At 39.2% G+C, this 27,099-nt stretch overlaps 1 protein-coding gene and 2 long non-coding RNA genes across 6 annotated transcripts in view; 2 read left to right on the top strand and 1 right to left on the bottom strand.

Annotated features, from left to right (window-relative positions):
- Positions 1–14,000, top strand: part of lztfl1 (leucine zipper transcription factor-like 1) — a 37,189-nt gene extending 23,189 nt beyond the window's left edge. The window contains exons 8-10 of one of the 4 annotated variants that reach the window (XM_082184019.1): positions 272–430; positions 12,568–12,671; positions 12,778–14,000. In XM_082184019.1, coding sequence (XP_082040145.1) covers positions 272–430; positions 12,568–12,671; positions 12,778–12,796 — 282 coding nt within the window. In that variant the 3' untranslated portion in view covers positions 12,797–14,000. Of the gene's footprint in view, positions 1–253; positions 431–12,567; positions 12,672–12,777 lie in introns of all 4 variants that reach the window. The other 3 variants (XM_082184020.1, XM_082184018.1, XM_082184021.1) reach the window with 3 other exon arrangements.
- Positions 439–9,297, bottom strand: LOC309509378. Its single transcript, XR_014209881.1, has 3 exons — positions 8,450–9,297; positions 2,232–5,320; positions 439–1,198 (listed from the first exon to the last, which is right to left on the bottom strand). It is a non-coding gene; the product is annotated as an uncharacterized lncRNA (long non-coding RNA).
- A 546-nt stretch (positions 14,001–14,546) lies between the features above and the next one.
- On the top strand, positions 14,547–17,445 carry LOC309509381. The gene is made up of 2 exons (XR_014209884.1): positions 14,547–16,059; positions 16,611–17,445. It is a non-coding gene; the product is annotated as an uncharacterized lncRNA (long non-coding RNA).
- The last annotated feature ends 9,654 nt before the right edge of the window (positions 17,446–27,099 follow it).

The raw sequence follows: 27,099 nt of genomic DNA on the forward strand, positions 1-27,099 counted from the left end.
CAAGAAACCCGTGTATGAACCGGTACACCGCCCAGCACTATTTTGTTTATAAGATTTTATTTCTCACCATTTCCGTTATGACTTTCTGTTTGGCTTCATGGGAACTCTGTGGTATGTGCTGTTTTATTTATTTATATATGTATCTGTCAAGTGCACAGTACTATATGTGTTGTAAAGTTTTTTTTTTGTGTGTAAAGTTTAGAAACAGCAGTAAAATTGACAAAATATTTACAGACCTTTTTTTCATTGGTAGTTTGCAATGTCTGCTCAGGAGATCGCAAATCTGGAAGGCACAGTTGCAGCAATGCAGGCTGACTTTGAAAAGACTCTGAATGCAAATGTTGCTTCTCAGAAAGACCTGCAAGACAGCCTGGTATCCGCTAAACATGACTTACTCCGTGTCCAGGAGCAACTTTCCCTTGCTGAGAAGGTATTAAGGCCACCACATTGCAAATTCTGATTCAGCGCTGAAGTGCTTATCAGACACTAATCTGAATTCTGACCTGACTGTTCACACTGAAATCACAATGCAAAAATCAGGTACAAATTCAGTATATTTCCACATATGAATGAAATCAGGGCCCGTATTTATCAAGCCTCTGAGTATTACTCCATAGAACACTGCTAAGAATTGAGTAAAAAAATTCTTGGCTCAAAGCTGCGCTTAAAAGTTAGTTATCAAGCATCTCAGTTGTAATTTATGTTAAGTGTAGGAATAAATCTTAAAGGATAATTCCGGTATTTAACACCGTCTATTTTGTAGTTTGTTTTGGATGAACTAGAGTGGTGGACACAGAAATTTTGACGATTGGTCCTGTCTCGACTTTTTGACTCTTTTAGAATCGCCTTTGACCGCTTCAGAGTGGCTGTCTATGGACATGCACGAACGTCCTTAAAACAACCCTTAACGTTCGTTTTCAAAACTGTGCAACTCATCGAGTGGTTAGTGGTGTTCGTTGATGATTAAAAACAAATATATCGGCGCAATGTATGATTTCAATCCGTGTTATTTGCTATAGTGGAACTATTTTTTCAGATACCCCACAACCGCGTATAAACTTCCGCTCGATATTTGAGTCTGAAGCGTTAGCACACTCCCGACCACTTGATGGCGACAACCACTTTGCCGTACAAGGACGCTGTACGGAACTCGGTGTCTAGCGCTAAGAGCACAGTTGCTCTGCTCACGCTAGCATAGCTGCCAACTCTCACGCATTCACCGTGAGACTCACGCAATTGACACTCTTCACACGCGCTCACGCCACACATCCATTTTCTCACGCACAGAAAAATCGCGAAGCAAAGAGGACACGGAGACCGACAGACTAGACAGAGCAGGTTACTTATGATATTAAAAAAATCTCAGCTCTCAGATTCTGTCACTTTTATTACGAAATTCAGACAATAAATACCGTTTTGGCGCTTGTAAATGTGACGCGACAGATCCCTAGCGGCACGTGAACCGATCATCTCTAGCTGATAGTAAATAACTTTAAACACGAATGAACACTGTTGAAAGATACAGTACAACTTACCGAAATGTATATTCCTCATACATAATATCGACCAATCAATCAAACAAAGGTGTCAATAAAACAGCTGGAGAACAATCATGTCACATAACATTTACCTCAGGAAAGCCATTTAATGACCATAATATAGGCTATAGCACGTTAGTTGCCTAGAAAAAAAGAGCTATAGAGAGTATTTGGCTAAATATGTGTACTATATTGCATATTTATTATATTTTTACTTATATCATTAAATAAAGTTGTTATTATAATAAAAAAAACGCATTATATTTCATTTGTGTTATTTTTTAACCTTAAATAATACTGCCAGCTGATAGGGCTCTCTGTATGTTTACAGCATTAGGTGAGTTGTTTTTTTCTTGAGAAAAATGAATGCCTATCTTGTGTAGCCTACCTAATATTTATCCAAATGAGTCAATATTAAATCAAATCACAATAACTGAATTGAATTGAAATAATAAAAAAGCGTAGCTTACCAGAAATTGAACCATGTAAACATTGTAACATGTTGTCGCTAAACCTAATAAAATTCAGTTTAGTTACTAAAATGTTTTGACAATCACAATACACTTATTGTGATGCAATAATTTTTTTTATTGAAAAAATAAATAAAAAACAACCCCCCCCCCCCCCAAAACATAAATCTCACTCCAAGCAAAACTCAAAAGTTGGCAGCTATGCGCTAGCCTTCTGAGAGACGGAGAACTGAGCAAAAAGACTACAACCAAATGTAAACAGCCCCCTTTTCCATTTCCGGTAGCGCAGTAATATCAACGAGCAATGAGTCCTCCAACAGAAATCAATGGGATTTTACAAAATGACAAATAAAACACGACAGAAACTGTATTTCGCTACGCTATTTGTTTTTAATCATCAACGAACACCACTAACCACTCGGTGAGTTGCACAGTTTTGAAAACGAACGTTAAGGGTTGTTTTAAGGACATGTTCGTGCATGTCCATAGACAGCCACTCTGAAGCGGTCAAAGGCGATTCTAAAAGAGTCAAAAAGTCGAGACAGGACCCATCGTCAAAATTTCTGTGTCCACCACTCTAGTTCATCCAAAACAAACTACAAAATAGACTCAAGGTGTTAAATACCGGAATTATCCTTTAAAGGGATACTTCACCTCTGGAAAGATGAATGTGTATTTAAAATAAGTAATTTATGTAGAAGAAATGTGAAATAATTTTTGAATTTGGAGCTTTCTAGACTGAGAAAAGCCAGAAAATGTATTTTTGGCTTATGTGGATGAAAGACAACAACTCCCAGAATGCACTTGCTTCGCTGCCCTAGGAGGCCACTCCCAAGCCACGCCTACCGGTAAGAGAGCGCAGTTGAAAACAGCAAGGCTAGGCTACTAGTGAGACTCCGTGACGAGTTTGCCCGGCTGGGATTTCGAGATCGCCCAAAATGTCCGGGATTCGGCTTTTGCGTTCTACAGTCGCCATTCATTATGTTTACTGTGGCGAGCAGGACGAGGCTGAGGGGCGCGGGAGAACGGCGCGAGCCCGGTGGCGTGATTACTGAGACGCACAGGTCTCGTATCTCTCACGGAGGAGCGGGAATTTTCTTAGCAATGTTAAAACGCACATCAACCGATCACTTGTTTAGCGTTCATGTAAACACTACATTCAGATTCACCAATCAAAATGAATTCAGTTAGATTGAAACTGCAGCCGCCTCCTGTTCCTCCATAGCCCTCAGCTGCTCGTCGCTATATTGTGGCTCATAAAGGTAGCCACGAACATCCGTTTCTACCATAACTTCTTCAAAATCCCAATCCTCCATATTGCATCTGTCTGCGTATTCAGTACCTTCGTCCATGTTTTCTGCAGGTTTCTGCCGGTGAAATCAAACGCACTGGCACTGATCTGTGATAGGTCTGTTAGCGCATTAGGTCCAAGCCGCTATGGGCGGGTTTGAAAGGGTGGGAACTAGTGCTTGTAGTCTCAACAGAAATCCCCCCCTCTTACACTTCCTCCGACAATGACGCAAAATGACGATTTTTGCGTCATTGTGGGAGGAAATGTAAGAGGTAAATACGGATTTCTCCCGTCTCAGGGGAAAATGAGAGAGTGTTGCACGACCATTCAATAGTAGTGTTGCACGGTGTACCGATACTTCAAAAGTATCGCGATACTCGGAAATTAAAAAGGTCACGATACCTACATTTATCAGTATCGATACTTAAAAAAATTTTTAAAAAAAACGCCTCCCTATGGACGTCTGTGTTTTTTTCCTGACGCACGCAGCAAAGAACCTACCGCTGTCAGTGTCATGTGACAAAACACTACAGCGAGATGGCTGCATGTGCGAGCACAAGTGGTCTATGAGGTGTGATTTGTGCACTTTTTGGCGATCGCTAAGCAAACTGAGAGGTGAACTAACGTGTATACGCTCGCCAGTCGTCTGGCCAAAATCCCATAGTAATAAGGCGTCAGACGTAAGATATGAGACGTTAGACGACACGGTCACGTGTTGGAGCTGCGCTCAAAGTGCGCGGCGACGTGGCGGCGACGGAGCTGAGAAAGGATTTTTTTTTACTTTGTGTCTGGATAACGTACGTGTGGACAAACGTCTGGATAACGTACGTGTGGATAAACGTCTGGATAATGTACGTGTGGATAAACGTTTGAATAACGTACGTGTGGATAAACGTCTGGATAAACGTCTGGATATTAACACTTAGGCTAAATTCTATTATCTTTCCTATTGTACCTTTTTAATTTGGGATATGATCATAACACAATGTTTTCATGTTTTTATGGGTTGTACTACAGTGTAGACACTATTAGTAATATATATCTCATTTATATATGTTTATTTATTCATTTATATATGTATTTATGTGTGTGTTTAAAGGTAATATTGCTGCCTATGTAAATCAAAAACAGAAGAAAGGTAAAAAAAAAAAAAAGAAAGGTAGCCTATAAATAATTTTTTTAACTGGTCATTAATTTACCTGTTAAACGTAATGTTTTATGGGTTTCTCTGTCTGTTCTGTATATGCTGCATGTCTCCTCAATCAAAACCATCTGATTCAGATCAGCTCATTAATAGGGACTTTACAGAAGAGACATGTAAAATGTGTGTTGCTGGGGTGACTTCAGGACTCAGGGTTGGTAATCCCTGTGTACCAGCCCAACAAGCATATATAGTCTGGAATAAATATGCAGGGCACAACACTGTTTGAATGTACTGTGAATGCATGGCCACGGGAAATAGGGGTTCTGAGGGTGCTGCAGCACCTCTGCTGACAGAACGAGAATTTAAAATGATATGACTTGAAATAAAGTTTTTGTTTTTCAACAGGTTTTTAATTTTCCACCTTTATTCATAAAATTGTTCAAAATATAATTTCGTTTTTATATGATGTCAAATGTGGTTTTGTGATTTTGAGAAATATATTTCAAAAGTCGATCTGACGTAAATGACGTGACGTGACTACGCTAAAATTAGAATATTCAAACGAGAAAACAAACTCCGCTAACTATATGAGGAGTCAGAAGAGAATATCTGATTTCTTTACAAATCCATCAGAATAAAAAAAAAAGCAAATCTAAAAATGAATCGGACTATGATATGATTTGTTTAATTGTCATCTTATGTCAGGTTTCTTAAATTAAATCAATAAATGAAATCAGAATGCAAAGACACTGTGTATGTTACTAATACAATGAAATCAGTAGCCTATCAATACAATCCATAATTGGATGGATATCCATCTTATTTCTCCATTTTATTTTTCGTGTTCGCATTTATGAGGAAAAAACAATGTTATGGGCTGAGTTTCCCGATAACGTTGTCTCTTAGAAGACTCTTAAGGTATAACTTAACTTATAGTGCAGGTTTGAGAAGCCCAGACTCACACCTCACACCCGCTCTGATGTGCACTTCACACATCCACCATCACCTCCTGCAACCCCTCTCCTCCCCCCTTCTGCCATCCAACCTGAGCTTAAGGTCTGTGTGGAGGACGTGAGCCGAGTCTTCAAAAAACAGAAGACTAGGAAAGCTTCAGGCCCAGACGGCATCTCATCTGCTTGTCTAAAAGCCTGCGCTGACCAACTGGCCCCAGTCTTCACGCAGATCTTCAACAGATCATTGGAGCAGTGTGAAGTTCCCTGCTGCTTCAAACGCTCCACTATCATTCCGGTTCCCAAAAAAACTAAAATCACTGGACTTAATGACTACAGACCTGTCGCTCTCACGTCTGTGGTCATGAAGTCGTTTGAAAGACTGGTGTTGGCCTATCTGAAGGACATCACTGGACCCCTTCTGGATCCCTTTCAGTTTGCTTACAGAGCAAACAGGTCTGTGGATGATGAAGTCAACATGGGACTGCACTATATCCTGCAACATCTTGACAGACCTGGGACTTATGCACGGATCTTATTTGTGGACTTCAGTTCGGCCTTCAATACCATCATCCCTGATCTTCTCACAGCCAAACTGACTCAGCTCTCCATGCCATCCTCAATCTGTCAGTGGATCTCCAGCTTCCTGACAGACCGGCAGCAGCGAGTGAGACTGGGGAAGCTCACATCCAGGACCCTCACCATCAGCACTGGCGCCCCCCAAGGGTGCGTTCTCTCCCCACTGCTCTTCTCCCTGTACACTAATGACTGCACTTCTAAAGACCCCTCTGTCAAGCTCCTGAAATTTGCAGACGACACCACCGTCATCGGTCTCATCCAAAATGGTGACGAGTCTGCTTACAGACTGGGGGTTGAACAGCTGGCTGTCTGGTGCAGCTATAACAACCTTGAGCTGAACACGCTCAAAACAGTGGAGATGATTGTGGATTTCAGGAGAAAATCCCCAGCACTCCCCCCTCTCACCATCATGAACAGCACTGTGGAAGCAGTGGAGTCATTCAGGTTCCTGGGCTCTACCATCTCTCAGGACCTGAAGTGGGCAAATCACATTGACTCCATTGTGAAAAAGGCCCAGCAGAGACTGTACTTCCTTCGCCAGCTGAAGAAGTTCAATCTGCCACAGGAGCTGCTGATCCAGTTCTACTCAGCCGTCATTGAGTCTGTTTTAAGCACTTCCATCACTGTCTGGTTTGGTTCAGCTACCAAATCGGACATCAGGAGACTACAACGGACAGTCCGGACAGCAGAGAGGATTATTGGTGCCCCCCTGCCAACCCTCCAGGACCTGTACTCTTCCAGAGTGAGGAAGAGAGCAGGTAAAATCATCACAGACTCCACTCACCCTGGACACCCCCTGTTTGAACTGTTACCGTCAGGACGGCGACACAGATCACTGGCCACAAGAACATCCAGGCACAGGAACAGTTTCTTTCCACAGGCCATTTCCCTTCTGAACACTTAACATGCCCCCCAAGGCATATGCCTGCAAGTGCAATACTCCCACTGTCTAGTGCAATATTCTCTTAACTCAGGTGATATTTATATTTATATTATTCATACTACTCAAAATACTGTAAATATGTTCATAATCTGTAACACAGCACTAGACTCCCACTGTCTAGTGTAATATTCTCTAACTCAGGTGATATTTATATTTATATTATTCATACTTCTCAAAATACTGTAAATATGTTCATAATCTGTAAATGTTTATTCAGACTAAACCCAACTGTGACCCCTTTTTTTTACTTTTTATACTATTTTATTTTATTTTATTTTTTTATATATTTTATTCTTAGAATTTGTATTACTATGTTTCTTGTTGTATTTGTATTTGTATATGTGCACTGGAAGCTTCAGTACCAAGAAAAATTCCTTGTGGGTGCAAGCACACTTGGCAATAAAGCTCTTTCTGATTCTGATTCTGATTCTTAACTGAAGGTATACCATTTCTAGGCGTGTTCCCCGAACTATACCTTAGGAAGCTGCTTAAGATATACCTTCTTACGTGCGACGTTACCGGGTGCTGTCCTGGCGATGGTGCTGAATCTGCTGATATCGACGACTCGAGAATCAGTTATTCTCTCGTCCAGGGGCTGTTTATCTGAGAAAGCGGTGTTCTTTATAAAAAAGCACTTTAGAAATAGTTGAAATTGCATTTATTAGGACTCATGGGATATTATAAAAAGTAATCCAAACTATAATAGCATTGCCTACATATTTTAAAATTGTATCATATATTGCTGCCATAATAACCATTTAAATTTGTATGTGCTTTCTTCTCTTTCCCATTTTTGTTCGCTGAGGTGGAGCTGCGATGAAATATTGTTCTTGTAAATACTTTCAAGCATTTCAGTAATAAAAGTTTACATCGTACGTACGGTGCTCGGCAGTGATCAAAAAGGATTTAAACAGTGAATTTTGAATCTCTTCTTGAAAACGCAGAGATGTGGATTCAGATGGCAATTAAATTACCACACGACCTGTTTGTCAAAAAACAGTAGGTACTAATTTGGCCAGGGATTTTTACGCGGGTTGGGTGAGAAAAAACACTGATATTATGGATTCGGACGGCACTAAAATCACAGACTTACCCCTGTAAATGTTTAAAATACCATACGAGCCCATAATAAACAATATCAGCGTCCGAATAGGACTTAACTGACAGTAGCCTATGCTTTCACTGGCCTTTAAAAGCGCTCTTTTATTAAAATACATTTATAAAATTGTATTATATATAATAATATAATTAAAATTCTAACAACAATCAGTGTAATGACAATTTTATTCTTTGCATGAAAACACTTGAATTAGCCTAACTGAACACTGTCTGTGTGTATTAAAACTTCAGAATTATATTCATATAGCCCTGCAACAGTGATAAGGTGAAGCTAAGAGTGGTCCAGACCAACCTTCCGAAAGTATGACTTACTAAGAACGTTTCGGGAAACACGTATTACCCATAAGGTACAGCTTAAGGTGTAACTTAAGAACGACGTAGCGTTAAGAAGGTTTCGGGAAACTCAGCCATGGACAGTTCTCCGTTACGGACGTGAGCGCTCTGAAAGCGGCACTAAAAGACTGCTTTAAAACGTTCACAGAGACCTCAAACAGAAAGCACAAAGCCTGTCTTTAAATTTAATTTTGTTTTGTATTAATTGTATCTTAATTTTAATCAATGTTTCATCAACCAATTGGCTGGATTTAATAAATAAGAATATAGCAGACATATAATCACGACACGGAGGCGCCGGCGCGTGAACTGGAGCTTGTCTCATAAATTAACGAGCATCTTAATTGAATCTTTGTTTTATTATTTTATTAGTTTTAACTAATTGTTAACTCAACAAATTTAAATAATCGCGTCAGCGCCTCCATGTCATGCAGTGCGCGCTCCGCACAAACACTTGGATATGCACCTAATAATAGCGAACATTTATCTGGATTAACCTTAGGTTAGGTTAGTGGTTCTCAACGGGGGCGTTGGAAGCAAGATTTTTGAAAGGGAGGCGTTGTGTTAATGTGTTCATGAGTTTAAATATAGCCTATAACGCAAATTTTTGTTCATTTGCTTTTATTCATTTTAAGCATTTAGTAATTTAGTTGTAATAAACACTTTAAGTGGGCTATTTAAAACGTGTTAGGACTATGTATTTGTTCAATTATGTTGTAAAACATATGCACAGACAGAGTGTGATATCATATTGTGTGTGCACGCGCATCTATGCACGTGAAAGAATACGTCAGCAGCGCTTAAAAAAAAAAGAATTTGTCCGCAGCAGCTCTACTCCTGACCGCAAGTCCACCGTCAGTGTTGTGTTCATCTCTATTGCATTACGATTGAAAGCCGTATCAATAATGTCAAAAATATGATGTGCAGTCAAGTTCGATTTGACCCCCCGATCCCCCCTAGAAGGCCCGAGGTCCACCCACCACAGATTTACCAAAACTCCTGTGAGAAACACTGGTATTGCTACACCAATGGGGTTTAAAGCTTGTTTTTTGAATGAATCACTGTGTAGTATAGTTCAGTTGTATTAATAAAAGATAATTTTGCACTTATTTCATCTGTTAACTCTCACTCGTTCCTGCTCGCTCATTAGTTTGGGGGTGGGGGGCGTTCAGGGACTTGGATATTGGATAGGGGGCACTGGCCCAAAAAAGGTTGAGAACCACTGGGTTAGGTTAACGTTAGAGCGAGCGGCCATGCCAGACGGATAAGTCCTTTTCATGTTTAACAAATCAAATCATGCAACTGCCTGGCTTGCCCGCCCTATTGGGTGCCTCTGCATATTTTATATGGTTTTAAACATTTACTTAATCATAAATTCTGAGTGTTCACATATAACTATGCCCTCATTCATTTGTATGATAATCTGTAAATGAGTGTTGTTTGTTTGGGCTGGTTACTATTGGGATGTTGTTAAAAATCCAACACCCCGATACAGATCCCATCCCCTTTAACACCTTTTTTAAACTAGGCATTTCATTTAGACATGTTTACTAAATGTACATGCTTGTAGGCAGTAAAATCTGTCAAATACCAACTGCAAGACTTAATTAATTGATTTACCTTTTTCTAACTGGCAGCCTTAAGTAATATAGCTAACACTTGTTGCAGTCCTACTAGGCCTATATTAAAACTTGCGTAAATATAATTATACTAATTAGGCTATTATTATTATACTGATTAATAGTGTCTACACTGTTGCCCAACCCACAAAAACATGAAAACGTGTGTGTTATAATCATATCCAAAATTAAAAAGTACAATAGTGAAGATAATAGAATATAGCCTAAGTATTAATCCAGACGTTTATCCACACGTACGTTATCCAGGCGTTTATCCACACGTTTATCCACACGCACGATATCATACGTCATTGGTCACGGCAAGGTACGCGACGATCGACACGATGATAGCTTAGTTTGCAAAGTAAATGCACAAATCACACCTCATAGTGGTCCACGACTCGTAGAAAAAGATGACGCGAGGAGTGACATATGGAAGTACGTTGTCTACCTTGCTCTGTTGCACGGTGCACCGATACTTCAAAAGTAAATCGGAAATTAAAAACGTCACAATTCCTTAATTTATTAGTATCGATACTTCTAAGAATGACCGCGTTCCAGATTTGTAAGGCCGGCGACACACTGGCTGCGTGTCGTGTCCGTTTTTATTTCGGCTCCCATGTTAACTGCCTGCGTGACACGCGTCTGGGCGCAGCTCAGCTCGAGACGCGCGGAAAACGTGTGCATGCTAGAAATAGAACTGACGCCTATTTTTCACGCGACACGCAAAAGCGTGTTGGAAGCGTTTCCAGGCAAAATAAAATAGGAAAAGATGTTTCTGTCATTTTGACACGAATACATATTAATAAATGACATTTTCATGTTTGAAAGTTTTGACATAAATACAATATAAATGTAATTGAAAAAAATATTATCGATTTTTAAATATTGCACCTCTCAATACAGAACGAATTATTCTGTAGCCTATTTTGCTGTCAACACTGCCGACGTTGTCTTTGCTGCTATATATTTATGTTTAACATTAAGTATAGGCCTTCCACAACTCTCTCCCCACATGTCAAATATATCACCAATGAGGCTTATCATATGTTACCAATATTAAACATTGTTTAATATAATCGCTGTTCATATTTTTATTCAAAGTTCAGAATCAAGATAAAGCTCTTATGTTTCTTATGATAAATGAGATAATGCTGCTAAATTTATAAAAATGTTTACCTTGAATGTCATTGCTCTAATTTATTTTTGATATTTCATATTTTGTTCAAATGTTTAATATATCTGCTGTTCATTTGTTCATTTATTAGTGTGTTATATGATTAGAATGTTGTCCCGGTTTTAAAATAAAGCACAGCAATGATATTTGAGAGTGTTTCTCCCTTTTCAGGAAAAGTATCGAAAATGTATCGAAATCGCAATACTTGACTTGGTATCGGTATCGAAACAATAATTTTGGTATCGTGACAACACTATTCAATAGTATGACTAGGTTTCTAACAATGCAAAGCTTAATGCAAATTAAGAGATGATCTTAGAGATGATTCACGACACTTTGCTGTGCCACAAACAGGATTTTGGATGATGACATTGGCATGGACCAATCACTGAATAGATTTCCTTATTTAAGAATATTCTCAGATAAATTCATATTGAATGGTGAAATTCCTAAGAGGAGTTTACACACATTTGACAATAAATAATTTTCAAGAGAATACATAATGATATCCAACCTGATCTCATGAAATGCGTCTCTATAGCACGCATTGTGTTTATCATGCAATTTATACGCGAAAATGAGTTTTTATGTTCGTATGATAGGTACTGTAAACCCCTTGGGTAGGATTAGTGGTGTGGGGTATGTGCGTATTATACGTTTGGGTAGGGTTATTGGTGTGGGGTACGTGGGTATTACACGCCATAAAGTGCGTATCACATTTTCGCTTATAAATTGCACGGTATATAAACAATTCCGTTTGATTAACTGCTAGTCGTCAAACATTCAAAACGTTCTTCCCCTCCTAAAAGATTTGCGCACGTCTCTGTCTCCTCAGTGCCATCACAAGCCCCTACTGGCTACTCCTAACCACTTGAGAGACCTCTCAAGCTGTTTTAAATAACTGGGAGAGTAAGAGTGATTCTTAGCTTTAAGAAATTTGCTAACTTGCTTTTATACTTAAGGTTGAAAGTAGGAGTAAATTTCATGAATTCCCAGCAGTTAAGACTAAAATGGTACTTTGAGAAGCTTGATAAATACGGGCCCTGATCACAATTGGAAATTTTATTCAGTTTTACTTTGGCTACTCACCTTAAAAAAACAGATGACAGTAAAAAAATCAGCTTCAGTCTCAATCTTTAAATTTCACTCAATTAATTAATTTATTCTGACAATAATACATTTTAATATATATAAATGTAATTATATATGATTATAATTAATTATTATACATAATTACACATTATTTAATATTTATATTTTTTATAACTTACAATAGCTGAAAAAAATCTTTAGAACTTTTAAGGTATCATAAGTCAGTGGTTCATAAATAGCAAATCAGTGGTTTATAAATCAGTGAAGCTTTATGCGTTTGATAATACATTTTGTGTTTATTTACCAATTAAGGAACTGGAAAAGAAATTTCAGCAGACGGCTGCATACCGCAACATGAAGGAGATTCTCACTAAAAAGAATGAACATATTAAAGATCTGAGAAAGAGACTACAAAGGTATAATTTCACTTCGGATGTTATGACCATCACTAAAATGTCATAAAACTTATTTGTTTTTAAATGACACATTTTGTGAATTTGTTGCATTTTATTCCCTTCACAGGTATGAATCAGATGAGTGAACATTTAACCCACAGGACACATATGAGGAGGTCAACAGAGGGACTTTTAATACATATTAACGGAAGTGGTCATTTTTGTCTATAAAGGTATACATTTCAAAAAGGCAAAGGACCAAAGTATGATCAACAAAAATGAGCTGAGATTCTTACACAGTTCTATGCCTTCTTATGTAATTCCTCATCGGCGAGATGATCACTACGTATCAGCTACAACTTGTTGTACAATTTAATGGTTTACAATAGTTTAGAAATTGTATTCAGACGTGACACAACAATTGCTTAGGTATTTATCACCGGTTCTCTCTGTATTCTTCATTGTCTACGGCTGGCTACCTGAGAGGTGCTTTTTGCAAGTACTTCCATGTTTTTGCACAGAAGATTGTGGGTTCACGTTACTAAAGAGGAAATGTAATGTCCAAGGCTTTGTTCTCACCTTTCCTAGAGGAATACAGCTTGACTCTGCTGTCAAATTCTTGTTTTTAGGTCCAACATACTTTGTTTTCAAAAAAGTATAGCAATTTTTTCATTGTTTTCTATTTTTTATGAATAAATGAATCTACTAGAACCTTTATCTGCTACCACAAGGACATAACCTAAACAACAATTTGTAGATTATAACATCTTGTAGGAAATATTGGTAATTTTGGAATTACCAAAATTGAAATGATGGCAATTATGCCAATATTGAATATTGAAATTATGGCAATTATGGTAATATTTGAATACATTGCAATTTTGATGAAATTGTGTATATAATTAAGAATAGTTCATTCTTTTGTTTTATTTGCCTGGCTATATACTTCATTAAAATATGTTTATTCCCATTCTGACTCACAGTGAGGCACTAGTCCACATACTTTGTTTTGACACTTACTCCTCAAATTATTGTGAATCTTTTAAGATATTCTGTAAACTCAGAGACCAGTGAAACGTATCTACATATTAACACTACAGGCCAATTAGAAGCTGAATGCAGTCTTTACGTCACTGGAGACACCAGTGCTTTTAAATATTTCCTGTATTGCGCATTCATTGTATATTTATATGCTATCCACAGTATATTTTTGTAAGACCTTTGTCCTTTCCCCTTCAATCAGTAAGGGTCACTGTAACAGCCATGTAGGAGTGATATTAATATTTCTAGTGATGTAATAGTGTGAAATGCAATGGTTCACTTGAGCTCATAAAGTTTGCTTTTGCAGCATTTTTGGTCTGATTTATGATTATTTATCATCAGTTAGTACTTTAGCAGTTGTTTGTAGACCTGGCAGTTACTAGTTGTAATTATCTGAATAAACAATTCACTTTTAGTTTAAATAAGGGTATATTTATGTGGCAGGTGAACAAACACCCATCACATGCATTATTTAATATTTTTTATTAATCTGTTTATTTAAATGTATTAAATTTATTTAAACATGCATCATTAAATCAGCTGTGGGTCACTTTGACATGCCTTACCAATCCGCCACGCATGCTATGGGACATGGGCTAAATTTAGCCAAAGTTGAAGTGGCCACAAATGGAACGGACTGAGGTGGCTTAACGATGAGGCTGCCATCATCAACCCAAATGTTCTTTGAAAACCCTTTAAAGCAGGGATGGGCAACTTCGGTCCTGGAGGGCCACTGTCCTACAGAGTTTAGCTTCAACCCTAATCAAACACACCTGAAAGCTAATCAAGGTCTGAACAAGGTAATCAAGGTCCTCAGGATTACTAGAAAATTACAGGCAGGTGATTTTTTTCAGGGTTGGAGCGAAACTCTGTAGGACAGTGGCCCTCCAGGACCGAAGTTGCCCACCCCTGCTTTAAAGGCAGTGATTTTCCTAGTTCGATGAAGTGAAGGAGATGATCTAAATTTAAGGCACTTCCTTGATGGTGGGTGCCCGCATTGAGACTGAGTTTAGCTCTATTCCCAGGAATGAGATACTCTGAGTGGGCTGCAGTACGCTCTTTGTGTATTGATTACAAGCCAATCATCCAGGTGATGTCATATAATGGGATGGCGGAGGTGACATCAGCTCCCTTGTCATACCTATTACTAGGTACCGGATCTAGTTGAACACGTGCAATTTAGCAGCGCAGATCTTAGAGGCACTACCTCTATTGTTCATTTTGTGAGAAGTGTGTGAATCTCTGCTCATGTTCTAAGCTGATACAACAGACATAATAACTGCATTGAAACCGGGCGGTCTGTGAATACTCGCTTATCACTGTCTTTTTTACATTTACATTTGGCAGGCGCTTTTATCCAAAGCGACTTACATTGCATTTCAAGGTTCACATTTTTACATTCTTATCAGATCTTGCTTTCCCTAGGAATCGAACCCATGACCTTGGCGTTGCAAGCGCCAATGCTCTACTGTTTGAGCTGCAGGAAAGCGTGCTTAGACAGAGGTTGAAGCACTTTGTTCTGAGTACCGAGCAGTTTGCTGCTTGAAGCTTCTTTTACTGTGTAAGTGAGTAGTACACTGTGACATCAAGGCAATTCCTATTGAGCAACTTTCTGTTGTATACAAGGCCATTAGCCTTTAAAGATTAAAATTAAGCCTTTTAGCGATTAAAGAAAGAAGAAAAAGACCCTGATATTGATAATCTTTGTTTATTTTAACTATTGAATTTCTTCATTTGCAAAATGGTAAAAGACAGTCGGCTCTGTTACCCAACATGAGAACGTGAGACACAGTCTGAAACCGACATGCAGATTGTACAGCGGCTGTAAGCATAATCAGCACTATACTCCCTTATGGAAACAGACACACAGCAGGTGCTTTATCACAGAAAGGCTATGAACGGCAGCAATGTTGGCGTATATATATCGGTTAGTGCCCAATGTGCCGCACAAGTCCTGAAAAGTGAAGCCAAAATGTTTCGATCACCCCCAGGTGGCTGGATGCAATATAGGTTAGAAACCCCGCCATCTCCATATAATCTAATGGGACGTGAGACAAACTCAGCTACCTTCAAATAAATCTTTTCCAAAGATGTTTCAAAAAAGTTTGGTTTTAGTTAGTTATTTGATGCTATAAAAAACGGAAGTGTGATGTCATGATTGACCGCTGAGATTGACAGCTTCTCTGAGCGAAGTAGTCACTGAGGCACCAACATATTTTTTCCCCTGGGATATTCTGGAGGATATTGAAGCTTTAACTTTAATTTCTACATTTCCGTAACTTGACTGTTCTGCAGTACTAACCGATTCTGCAGGAGTGTGGGTGAGGCCTTGATACCGTGGCTCCACCTCGCGTTCACTACTGCACTAGTCTCAGCCTCAGACGTCACGCCCACGGAACGTTGGCTAAACGTCTGATGCATATGGTACACTTAACTGGAAACACTTCAGGAATGTCGAAGTCGTCATCTGATTGGTTGAATTTTATCGGATTTCCGGGGGGCACGAGTGTCGCGTTTATTTTCGGTCCGCCGGGAAACAAATGTCATGACGCCAAAACCCCTCGTGGAAAAAGAAAGCCGTTGTTTTTACAACTGAGACAATGAGCGCTTACCACGATCAACTAAACGCTGTATTTTCAAAAGTATGTGAAGTTCGCGGCTCCATTGATGCAGTAAACTTGCACAAGGTTCTTGAATGAATAATTTATTAGATGCACGTCGGTCTGTTATTGTAGGGACATCAACATTATATTGTCACGCCCCTAAATATGACGCGGTACAAAACAAACTGTGATTGGTTGTGTTACATGTCAGTCAAACGTCCTCTTGGGCGGTCCTTGGCCAAGAAATGCTGCGATAGAGTCCAGACCTTCTGCCGTCAGTCTGAAGGTCTGGCTATGCGAGACTACTACTCCACAGACTTGGGCTCCGAGTTCACTACTACGCAGTCTAGGGCTCCAAGATGTCAGTGCCATATTGGGACATTGGCAGATTCACTTTTCGACATTGGAAGAGAGTGAAGGTGCGTCGTCCATCTTTTTTTACAGTCAAATGGTTAGTGCAAGCAGAACTACACAACCTTATGAAAACAGTGGCATAGCCAGTGTTTTATCATAGCAAGGCAATATAGTATATAGTGGTTCGTGTAAGCAACACCACGCAACCTTATGAAAGCAGCGGTACAGTTGGTGCTTTATCATAGAGAAACAAATAAATGGGGGCAGCGCCGGTGTACATAGTGGTAGTGTAAGCAACACTACACGTCCTCTCGTGCAGGCTGAGGCTGCCTGCTTTGTATACGACAGCTCGTCACTGAGGCCGGGGGGCTGGTTATATGATATGAACAAGTAAGCAGCTGCAGCAATTTGTGCCCTATACAAGGTAGAACGCCACGCTGAGGCTGCTTTTATCATAGGCACATTCTGAGAGCAGGGGGCATGCGGAACCTTTTTACATCATGTGATTGAATGAGTGACTCAAACATTTTGTGCTAATAAGGCAAAACGCCGCTCTGAGGTGCCGCTTTGCCGGCATGTTTGTTTGTTTGTTTTATTTGGATCCCCATTAGCTTCAGCCTAAGCTAAAAGCTATTCTTCCTGGGGTCCTATCTTCCATGGGACAATACAATTTATGACATCACATTACACACCATACACACAAGACATTACACAACATTTGAAAATACATATTGTACAGTTAACGCCATTGATCACAAAAATAATAAATAAATAATAAAACATAAATAAAAATAAAATGTCGCTACTCCGAATAGATCTATATCAAGAATAAGATAACTAAGAACCCTATAACAATATCTCCTTCAATTAAATTAATATTAACTATTTAAATTTCTTTGAAGGTAATATTTCTTAAGTAATGTTTTGAAACCATACAGAGTGTTTTGTTGTTTGATAGTATTTGGGAGAGAGTTCCATTCACACATCGCTCTGTACCTAACTGAACGTTGAATTGATTTGGTTTTCACTATAGGTCAAATAAAACTACCTCCTACTGCATGCCTCGTTGGATAATGATGTGTATCAATACTAAAGGATAGTTTTGTATATAAAGTGAAAGGTGTTTTGTTTGTTGTAACATTATATAAAAATACCATTAGTGAAAACACCAATCTATTTTTAACTTTAAACCATGAAAGGCTTTCATGCATTTTGTCAACATTTGATCTAAACCCACATGAGAGAGCCACACGTGCAGCTTTATTCTGAATCACTTGTAGTTTTTTTATATTAGTTGATGAAGTATTTGACCAAACCAGAGCAGTAATCAAGGTGTGAAAAAAACAAAGCATGAAGTGCTTGTTTAACGATCTGTGGTGTAAAATGTTTTGCACACCTTTTAATAACAGACAAAGTGTTACCCATTTTAGTTAACAATTTCTGAACATGTCTGTCCCAACACAATCTATTATCAATCATCACTCCCAAAAGTTTAGCCTCTTCTCTTTGCTCAACAGAATTTTGCTCTATGCTGAGTTCAAGTTTCGGTTTGGAAAGTAAAGAAAAAGGAGTTCCAACCACTAAACAGGTAGTTTTAGATACATTGAGAATCAGTTTGTTACTCCTTATCCAGTCCACCACTAACTGTAACTCTCTTTGTAGTTTTGTATTTAAATCGTTTTGTAATAAATTCCACTTTAGAACCTCTAGAACCTCTGACACTCTTGAATTTAAAGCTACATGTTTTACCTTCCATCATCTTATTTATCAGTGTATTTGATAAATCTGTCTTGTATGGCTGTGTAGTATTTTTAAGTTTATTTATTTTATTTATGAAATAATCATTAAGATGATTCGCTATATCACTTGGTTTAGTATAAAATTCACCTTCATGTTCTAAATAAGCTGGAGTTGATTTATTGTTTCCTCTTAATATATTATTCAGTGTATTCCATAATTGTTTACTATCATGTTTTATTTCTATAATTTTCTTAGTATAATACAATTTCTTTTTCTTCTTATTTGCCTTAATTACAAAATTTCTAAGTTTACAATATATTTGCCAGTCCGATTTGAATTTAGATATGATTGCTGCTTGTTTAGCTAGATCTCTCTTTCATAAGATCTTTTCATTCTTGATCCAACCACGGAGTGTTGACGTTTCAAACAGTAAACTTTTTTTATTGGTGCATGGTTTTCTACAATTGTCATTAAAGTTTGATCAAAAAGCTGAAATGCCTTCTCTGGATCCTAGAATTACCTCTGACCAGTTTATATTTCTAACATCATCTTCATATTGTAAATGATTGAATCTTCTAAATGACCTTTTCATTATTATTTTTGGACCCGATTTAGGAACTTTTGTTTTCCTTACAATTGCAATAAGATTGTGGTCACTAAAACCAACTGGCACTGATAAGCAATTTGAGCAAACTTGTAGTCTATTTATAAACATGTGGTCGATACAGGAAGCTGATCGAGTGCCATCCCTTTTTTTACACATTCTAGTCGGTTTATTAAAGGTGCTCTAAGCGATGCCACGCGTTTTTTAGGCCAAAACATTTTTTGTCACATACAGCAAACATCTCCTCACTATCCGCTAGCTGCCTGTCCCCTGAACACACTGTAAAAAAACGCGGTCTCTGTAGACACCACAGGCTCCACAAACGGCAACAAAAACAAACTGGGCTCAGCTGCACCACGAAACACAACAAACAGTGTTCCAGCCAATCACAGACAAGAAGTATTTGAGGGTGGGGTTTGGGGGGTTAGTGCGCGTACACATGAAGGGGGTGTGGAGGAGAGACGAGAGAGAAGCATGAAGAGGGAAGTTTGAATTATGGTCAACACACGACCAAAGAGACGATGTTCCGATGAACAAATTGCAAAGAAGAGGGACAAGGATAAGAAACGCGCGAAGTACCGAATTTACATCGGAAAAATCTTCGAAAGGTGGCGAGAACTCCGCCGACAGAAGGGCTTCCAATCCGACATTCAGTTGCTCTGTTTTTGCAGAACAGGTGGGTAAATCCATTTTTCTTTCTAAACAGACGTTCATGTTCGCCAAACCAACACAAGGATGTAATTAGCTAGAACGGTGAATACACAACATATATGTTTCTAGCAGCTAGCGATCAATCTCTATTGTAAATTCACAGTAGGGCGACAATTTGTGTGAATGATGTTTTCATCCACTGTTATGAATTTGAATGTTCATTTATAGGCTATTGACAACTTTGACTAAATTTGTTTACGACGCCGCCGTTGTTTATGCTCACTGGGAAACGCGAAGCTAACGTTATCTTGCTATTATTGTGTCCTTGTATGGGAGCTATAGTTATAACCTCAGGTGGCAAAACGATTTTAAGATAATGTTTCTCTTTTTCTGCATTCTGTTCTGCAATATATAAAAGCATTTATCTAACTTGGTGACATTACACATTGAATGAAGTATCAGTAAAACTTAACTTTGTAGTGTCTACTTTGACTTTCCTTTATGCCGGAAGGGAGGGGAGGAGGGAGGAGACGGGATGAGGAGGAGGGAGGCTCTAGCTAGCCTCCGTTTTGTTTGACAACAATTCAAATGTCAACAAGAAGTTACGACTCCCTGCATCGCTTAGAGCACCTTTAATTATCTGTGATAATCCACATGCTGTTGCTGTGCTCATTAATTTGATTTTCCTAGGACAGTCAGAAGAATTCCAATCTATGTTGAAGTCATCCATTAAGTAAGTTTCCAAATTCATACTGCTAGCATGATCTAACATATCACATATTTTGTCCAAATATTCACTATTAGCATTTGGAGGTCTGTAATAACACCCTATGAGTATTGGCTTTAGATGTTTCAGACTAACTTTTAACCAAATTACTTCAATACCAGAATACATTAAATCTGGCATCACTTGGACAGGTATATGATGTTGAAGATAGCAACTCCTCCTCCATATATATTCCTATCATTCCTAAAAATGCTGTATCCATCAATCATTAAAGTTGCATCATCGAATGTAGAGTCTACATGAGTTTCAGACACTGCCAATATGTGCAAATTATTTGGTTGCAGTATATCTGTTAAATCACTCAATTTATTTCTAAGACTGCATATATTAATATGGGCAATTTTAAGACCTTTCTTTGGTAATTTATGTAACATATTAAAGATCATATTTCTTTGGATTCATACTGTTAGATTCTATATCGGAGCAAAACAGTTTACAAAAAACGACTAAATTAAACCACATACATACTTAATTACCAGACAGCGTCGGTCCAATCACTTGATTGTAGTAGATGTCTCCCGATTTCTGATCTTGGAAGTATTTTGTGTCTCCATTAAATGTTATAATCAGTGTCGCCGGATAAATCAAACCGTGTTTTATTCCTGCCTGATGTAATTTAATTCTCAGATCTTTAAACAGATCTTTAAACTCTTGGACACTTCTGCTGTTAAATCCGGAAAGATTTTGACATTCATCCCTTTGAAATGTAGGACTTTTTCTTGCTTTGCTATTTGTAAAATAGCCTCTTTCGCCGCATACCTCTGCATCCTGATGATCATCGGTCTCGAACCATGTTTTGTAACAGGCCCCACTCTGTGCGCAATTTCCACTTCAGGTTTATAAAGCAGTTTATCTTTAAATACCTCATTGAAGAGGGACTCCATGAATTCGGTGGGTTTTCCTTTTTCCATATCCTTGTCGAGGCCAAATACTCGGAGGTTAAATCTTCGGCTGTGACTCTCCAACTTTTCAGTTTTATCTCTCAGTTCTTTGTTTTCTTTCTGGAGAGCTTTACACACACGCTCCGCTTCATCCATTCTGTCGTGCATGCCGGACAAGCCCGACTCCACATCAACGAGTTTGTCTTTACAATCCTTCAGTCCGAGTTTTAGTACATTAAACTGAGGTTGTAATTTAGTCATTGCCTCGTTTATTTCTTCCTTTATTATTGCACGGATCAAGGCAGCTAATTCAGCTTTATTCACCTGCGCAGCGTCGCTTTCCATTTCACTCTCAGCTGATCCTCTCCCAGCTGGAACAGGTGAGGTAACAATAGGGTTGGAGATAACCTGCGGTGCTTTTTTCCTCGGCATCCAGTGATCCTTTTCCTCGTCTTTACTGGACTGATTTTCCTTTGCATCAATAGTTCTTCATCAGGAGGAAACTTTGGAATCTTTAATTGTTTTAGGAGTTCAGCGTCCTTGGTGTTCCACGCGCTCACTCTCTGCAACCGGACATGACGTCACTGCTGTTCAATGTGGAAACATGTGACGTTGTGACAGCAATGTGAACCCCTTGCTGTTATAGCCGCTCGCAGCTCCACCACAATGGGTGGGAGCATTTGAAGCCATGTTTGTTTCTTGAAGAATTCGGTGAGAGGAATGCGGTCACTTAGTTGGCGTGACCTCATAACCTCAGTTCTTAAGGTTCACATCTGGTTGAAAAACAAACTCATGCAGCACTGCTTCTGAGATAAAATCACTGAAAGAAAAATTGTTGCAGGGGAGCAACAATCCGGCCACTGATATACACAGCGTATATCAACAGCAAGCTGTAGATGGATTCTTGAAGACAGTTCAGCTGTCTGAAGGAGAAAGATTCTGAGGCAATGACTATTCAGTGCCTCCTTATAAAGGCCAATTCATACTGCACCGACAGACACAGAACAATACCGACAGACACAGAACAATGCCGACAGTCACCAGATTACAGCACATCACTTATTAGACATTCTAAATCCAATTCAGCATATTCAATCGGTGAGAACAAGCTCCAACAGACACTGACAGGGGTTACGCACTGATCCGACAAAACCTGACGAAGTGTCCATTGCCTTCTGTTGGTGCAGTGTGAATTGGCCTTATAGCGCCAAGGCCCGCCTCCAATTGACCTATCGTAAGCCCCGCCCCCCCCTTAGTTACTGTTGCGACAGCTGTCAGTGTGAAAATCTTGTCCCAAGATGTTTTTGATGAATGTTGGACACAGAAAGACCACCTCTCATAGAGGAGCATTCATGTGGGACCTAACTATGCCATGGAGGATATATAAAAGATTTTAAAATAAATATGGCGGGTAACAACATTTATTTGGCAGCGAGGGTTTACAGATAACAATGCAAGCGGGAAAAGCCTCATGTTACAGTCATCACGATCACAGATGGCAACATCCAGGATCAACACTGTTCATGTACTGCAGGGTAAGATTAAATTAATTTTTCTTTTAACCAGTTTAATATGGAGAGACAATGAATTGTAGACCAGTCTGTACATGACGTGAGAACAGTTAGCTATTTAGGTTTGTACGTTAGCATGGACTCACTAAATTTAATTGTAACTTATAAGAGTAAGACAACCAGAAAATTAACGTTTTCGTCTTCATTGGGATTGGGGTTGAATCCTTAGGGAACCAGGTTACTGTGCCCACATCATTGGATTAATACTGCTTAATCCAAAGCAGACATTTTGCTCTGTCTTGTTTGGGTTTAGGAAATGGAATAAAATAAATTCCATTGCCCATCCTCTCAGGATAGCTGGAATCAGTGATACAAGTACCACAGATACATTGTTTTACCATTTTTGTAGCATAAACACCATCAAACCGATGAGAGCTTTTGGATCTTCCAATGTTTCTCTAGGCGCTGAAACCTAAATATGTCTGTGTTCTGGTCCCTATGCAACGGTTACGTTTGAGGGGAGGAGCTTACCAATAGGTCAATTTGTGTGCTTGAACATCATTAGCCAATCGTGCAGATTGGTGTAATTCAATAGGGCTTCAGTATTTCTCTGACACTGAAGTTTCCCTAAAGCATCAGCTGTACTGACACAATGTCGAGTGGACCGAAGTCAAAAGGGAACAGTAGTTATTCATCATTACTAAGCCCTTCAACCCTGTTACAGTAAGTTTGATTTTATACTGTAACCGTAATTTCTGGTAGTATTGCACCCATGACAATTCTATAATTTGTGCCAACTGTCTAAAATGCTAAATGTTCTCATGCTAATGTGCCATGTTTAGTAATCTGGCCCCTATCTCCAATTTGAAGCTACTTAAGGTAAATAGATTTTGTGGGTTCAGTTTAAGGCCTTTGAACTAATACAAACTAATACACACCACTGTTCATACATATATACTCATACAGAGCCATCAAAACCCACATGCACTCATATTATAAATCAGGAGAGCTGGGTTACTTGACAGCAGACTGTGGCTTTGAAAGTTTCACTATAAACATTCACTACAAACATCAAGGGGCTTACCACTTGGTACTCTTTTTAACCCTGCCAAAAACACTTAAAAGGCTTGAGCTACAGTGTGTGGTTTTATATCATGGTGTTCAGAAAGGCCAGTCTTTACCTCTGTGTGCCATTGTAAAGTCTGGAACACGTTTTTTACAGAATTACCCTTCACAATACAAAACACATGTGACCCATCAGAAACATAATAGCCATCATGCTTTCACAAAGGTAAACGAACACATGCATTATTATGTAAACAGGAAAATTGTGTGTCAGAAACATGTCAAGAAGTAACTAAATGTGTGCTCTAGCCCCCTGGTATGGTGAGACGCTGTACAGTTCAGGCGTAATCATGGGACAAGTTGTCAGGAGGATGCTGTTGCAACGGAGGCGTTGAGCACGGGCTGGACAGATCAGCTTTTTGTGCCTGGATGGATACAGAAAAAAGTGTGACACATAAACTGCCTGGAACTGAGAGTAGTTCATTTGGCATTAGAATACTTCCTCCCCCAAGTGCATCACTGCCATGTTCTTAGAAAATGGACAGCACGGATACACTTATGATGCCTGCAAAAGCCAGAGAGAACCCCTTCTATGTGCCAATCAATATCGTCTCTCTATCTGAGCTGTGCATGTTTCCAAGCGCAGGCTTAGTATGGCAGTCCAGCCCAGAGCTGTGGAACTTGCATGTATGGTCGGTCAGCAGAGCCTGCCAATATCACAAAACTCATCACATTGAGTACTGTGCACAGGAATGGACTCCTTTTTCTAGGTGTTTATATGCTCATAAATGGAGAGAGTTTATGAACTGGTGTGCAGCACAAAATGATGACCGGGTAAATTGTCCCATGTCAGCCATATTATAATTTTTACAAGAGTGCTTAGATTGCAGCTGTGCGTCTTCTTCGCTCAAAGTCTATGTCAGTGTTTCCCAAACGGGGTCATGATGAATAGTGCAATAGAGTCAGAGAAAGCACTGAAAGCTAGCTATCTTGTGGTTGAAATAGTAGCCATGTAAAAAAAACTCCACACAATTGGTTGCTGAGGACTGTGATCTTACCAAGTCAAGTCAAGTCACCTTCATTTATATAGCACTTTTAACAATATGGATTGTTTCAAAGCAGCTTTACAGAGATAATAGGAAATTACCGTAACAGATTGTTTAGGCTTTACAACAGCTCTAGAATAAAGTTATAGTCCAGCTAAAGTTAGTTTTGATTGATTGATTCTTTTCCGTTGCGAAGATCATTAGTTATAAACTTAGGGGCTGCTAACAACACCGTTCTAACAGGAAAATCCTTAACGCGCTCCGGCCGCCTATCCGCACAAAACAGTGCCTGGTGTCTCGAGAACACACTCCCTGAAATAGGTTTGAAGGTGCAAACGATTATCCGTTATCTCTGTGCAAACCTCAAAAACGCAAACCCACGAAAACGCAGATGCGTATTACGTGTTCAGTCCAAAGGCATGCGCGTTTGAATATATATGTGCGCAGGCGTGTAGTCCTTCTTTACAAATCAACCCTCAATAAACTACTTGTCTGACTTTAAAAATGTATAATACAGAAAAAAAAATTGTTGTGTCTGCGTAGCCACGCGAACCGGAACTATCCCGACCTCATTTTATCTGTACTGAGGTAAAAGGGAAGGGAAGGAGGCCTTCACAGGGGATGGACTGATTGACACTTCAGAACTGCGTTGTCATCGTGTCCAGGCGCAGGTCCTTAGATCTGGATATGGCCTGTATCCGGTGGACTGCGGTAAAGCCAATGCGACATCTAGTGTATATATCTATACCCGCCCGCGCTCTCAGATCATTTGGACGCAGCTGTGTTCAAGAGGTAAAAACGATATAAATACTGTTCGTTTTCTCACACAAACCGCTCATTTCGTGTCTTGGGCCATCAATGTGTACTTATGATGGGGAATTGTTTAATTTGGACGATGGGGAATTGTTTTAATTTGGACTCTGTGCATGCTCTTTGAGACAGTGACCATCGACCTGCATTATATGACTGACAGACAAGAACGGTTTGACCTAAAAATATCAAAATTGAAACTACTGCGGAAAAAAAGACACCTACATCTTGGATGCCCTTGAGGTAAGCTAAAACATACCAAAATTTTATTTCAAAGTGAACTATCCCTTTAAGCACCAACACTTCAAATTAATTATATTTGAAACTAGACTTCTTAGTAATTTTGAAAACATTACTATAAATGACTATCCTGACGTCGTCATACTCAGATTCTAGTCAGAATATGAGTCTGATACTGCTCCATTGGGCTGTGATTATGGGGCATGTTTCAACTGAACCAGGAAAGAAAATGCCTCTGCACTCAATTGGATAGACCTACAACCAATCAGAGCAACGGAGTAATTGACGTATGTTCTTCATTCATCTTTCCGATCGACAAATGCCTTGATCGTGGTTCTCTGTTCCTCTTTTAAAATTAATGCGCTGTCGATATCTTCTATAACAGATGCGATGGCGGAATCTACACATCTCAATTCTCCAGCGGCAGCCATTTTAGTTGTAAACGAATTCAACCCAAGCGCTCTTTGGTGACGTGGATGATTACGTTACTGTTGATCATCTGTCCATCATCGTATAAAGCCCGCTCTGACAATTTGATTGGTCCGAACAGCTCTGGTTCGAGGATAGTTGCTCCACAACGGATCAAGTCCAGACCGAACTTCCCAACCTCAAATGTTGTGGCCGGGGCTAAGTTCGGCTGGCATCCAGGCTAATAAATTACAGCAACATGTAACCCTTTGCCTGTCAGACGAGGTTCATGTTTATAACCGTAATCTTGTGGGGTGGACTCATTTAAAGTAATGTAATTGTTTGGTTTTAGCCAGGTTTCTGTCAAACACAGCACATCTAGGTTATAGTTTGTAATCATATCATTAAAAATAAATGCTTTTGGAGTAAGGGATCGAATATTCAGCAACCCAAGTTTTATCATTTGGTCATTTGTATTATATCTGTTTTTTATTTGTTGAATATCAATTTTTACCCTTAGATGGGTTCGGAAGTTTTTGGTATTTACTAATTCGGGGAACAGACACAGTCTCTATATGATATCTAGGTGAAAGAGGCTCTATGTGATGGGATTTATCTGTCCTTGGTGACGTGAGACGGCTGGCAGACGGTCGGTTTAGCCAGTCTGTCTGCTTCCTGTCTGAGCCCAAATTCATGTTTGAGCTCTAA

This window comes from Leuciscus leuciscus, assembly GCF_965113295.1.
Source record: "Leuciscus leuciscus genome assembly, chromosome: 11".
In the NCBI taxonomy this organism is placed as follows: domain Eukaryota; kingdom Metazoa; phylum Chordata; class Actinopteri; order Cypriniformes; family Leuciscidae; genus Leuciscus; species Leuciscus leuciscus.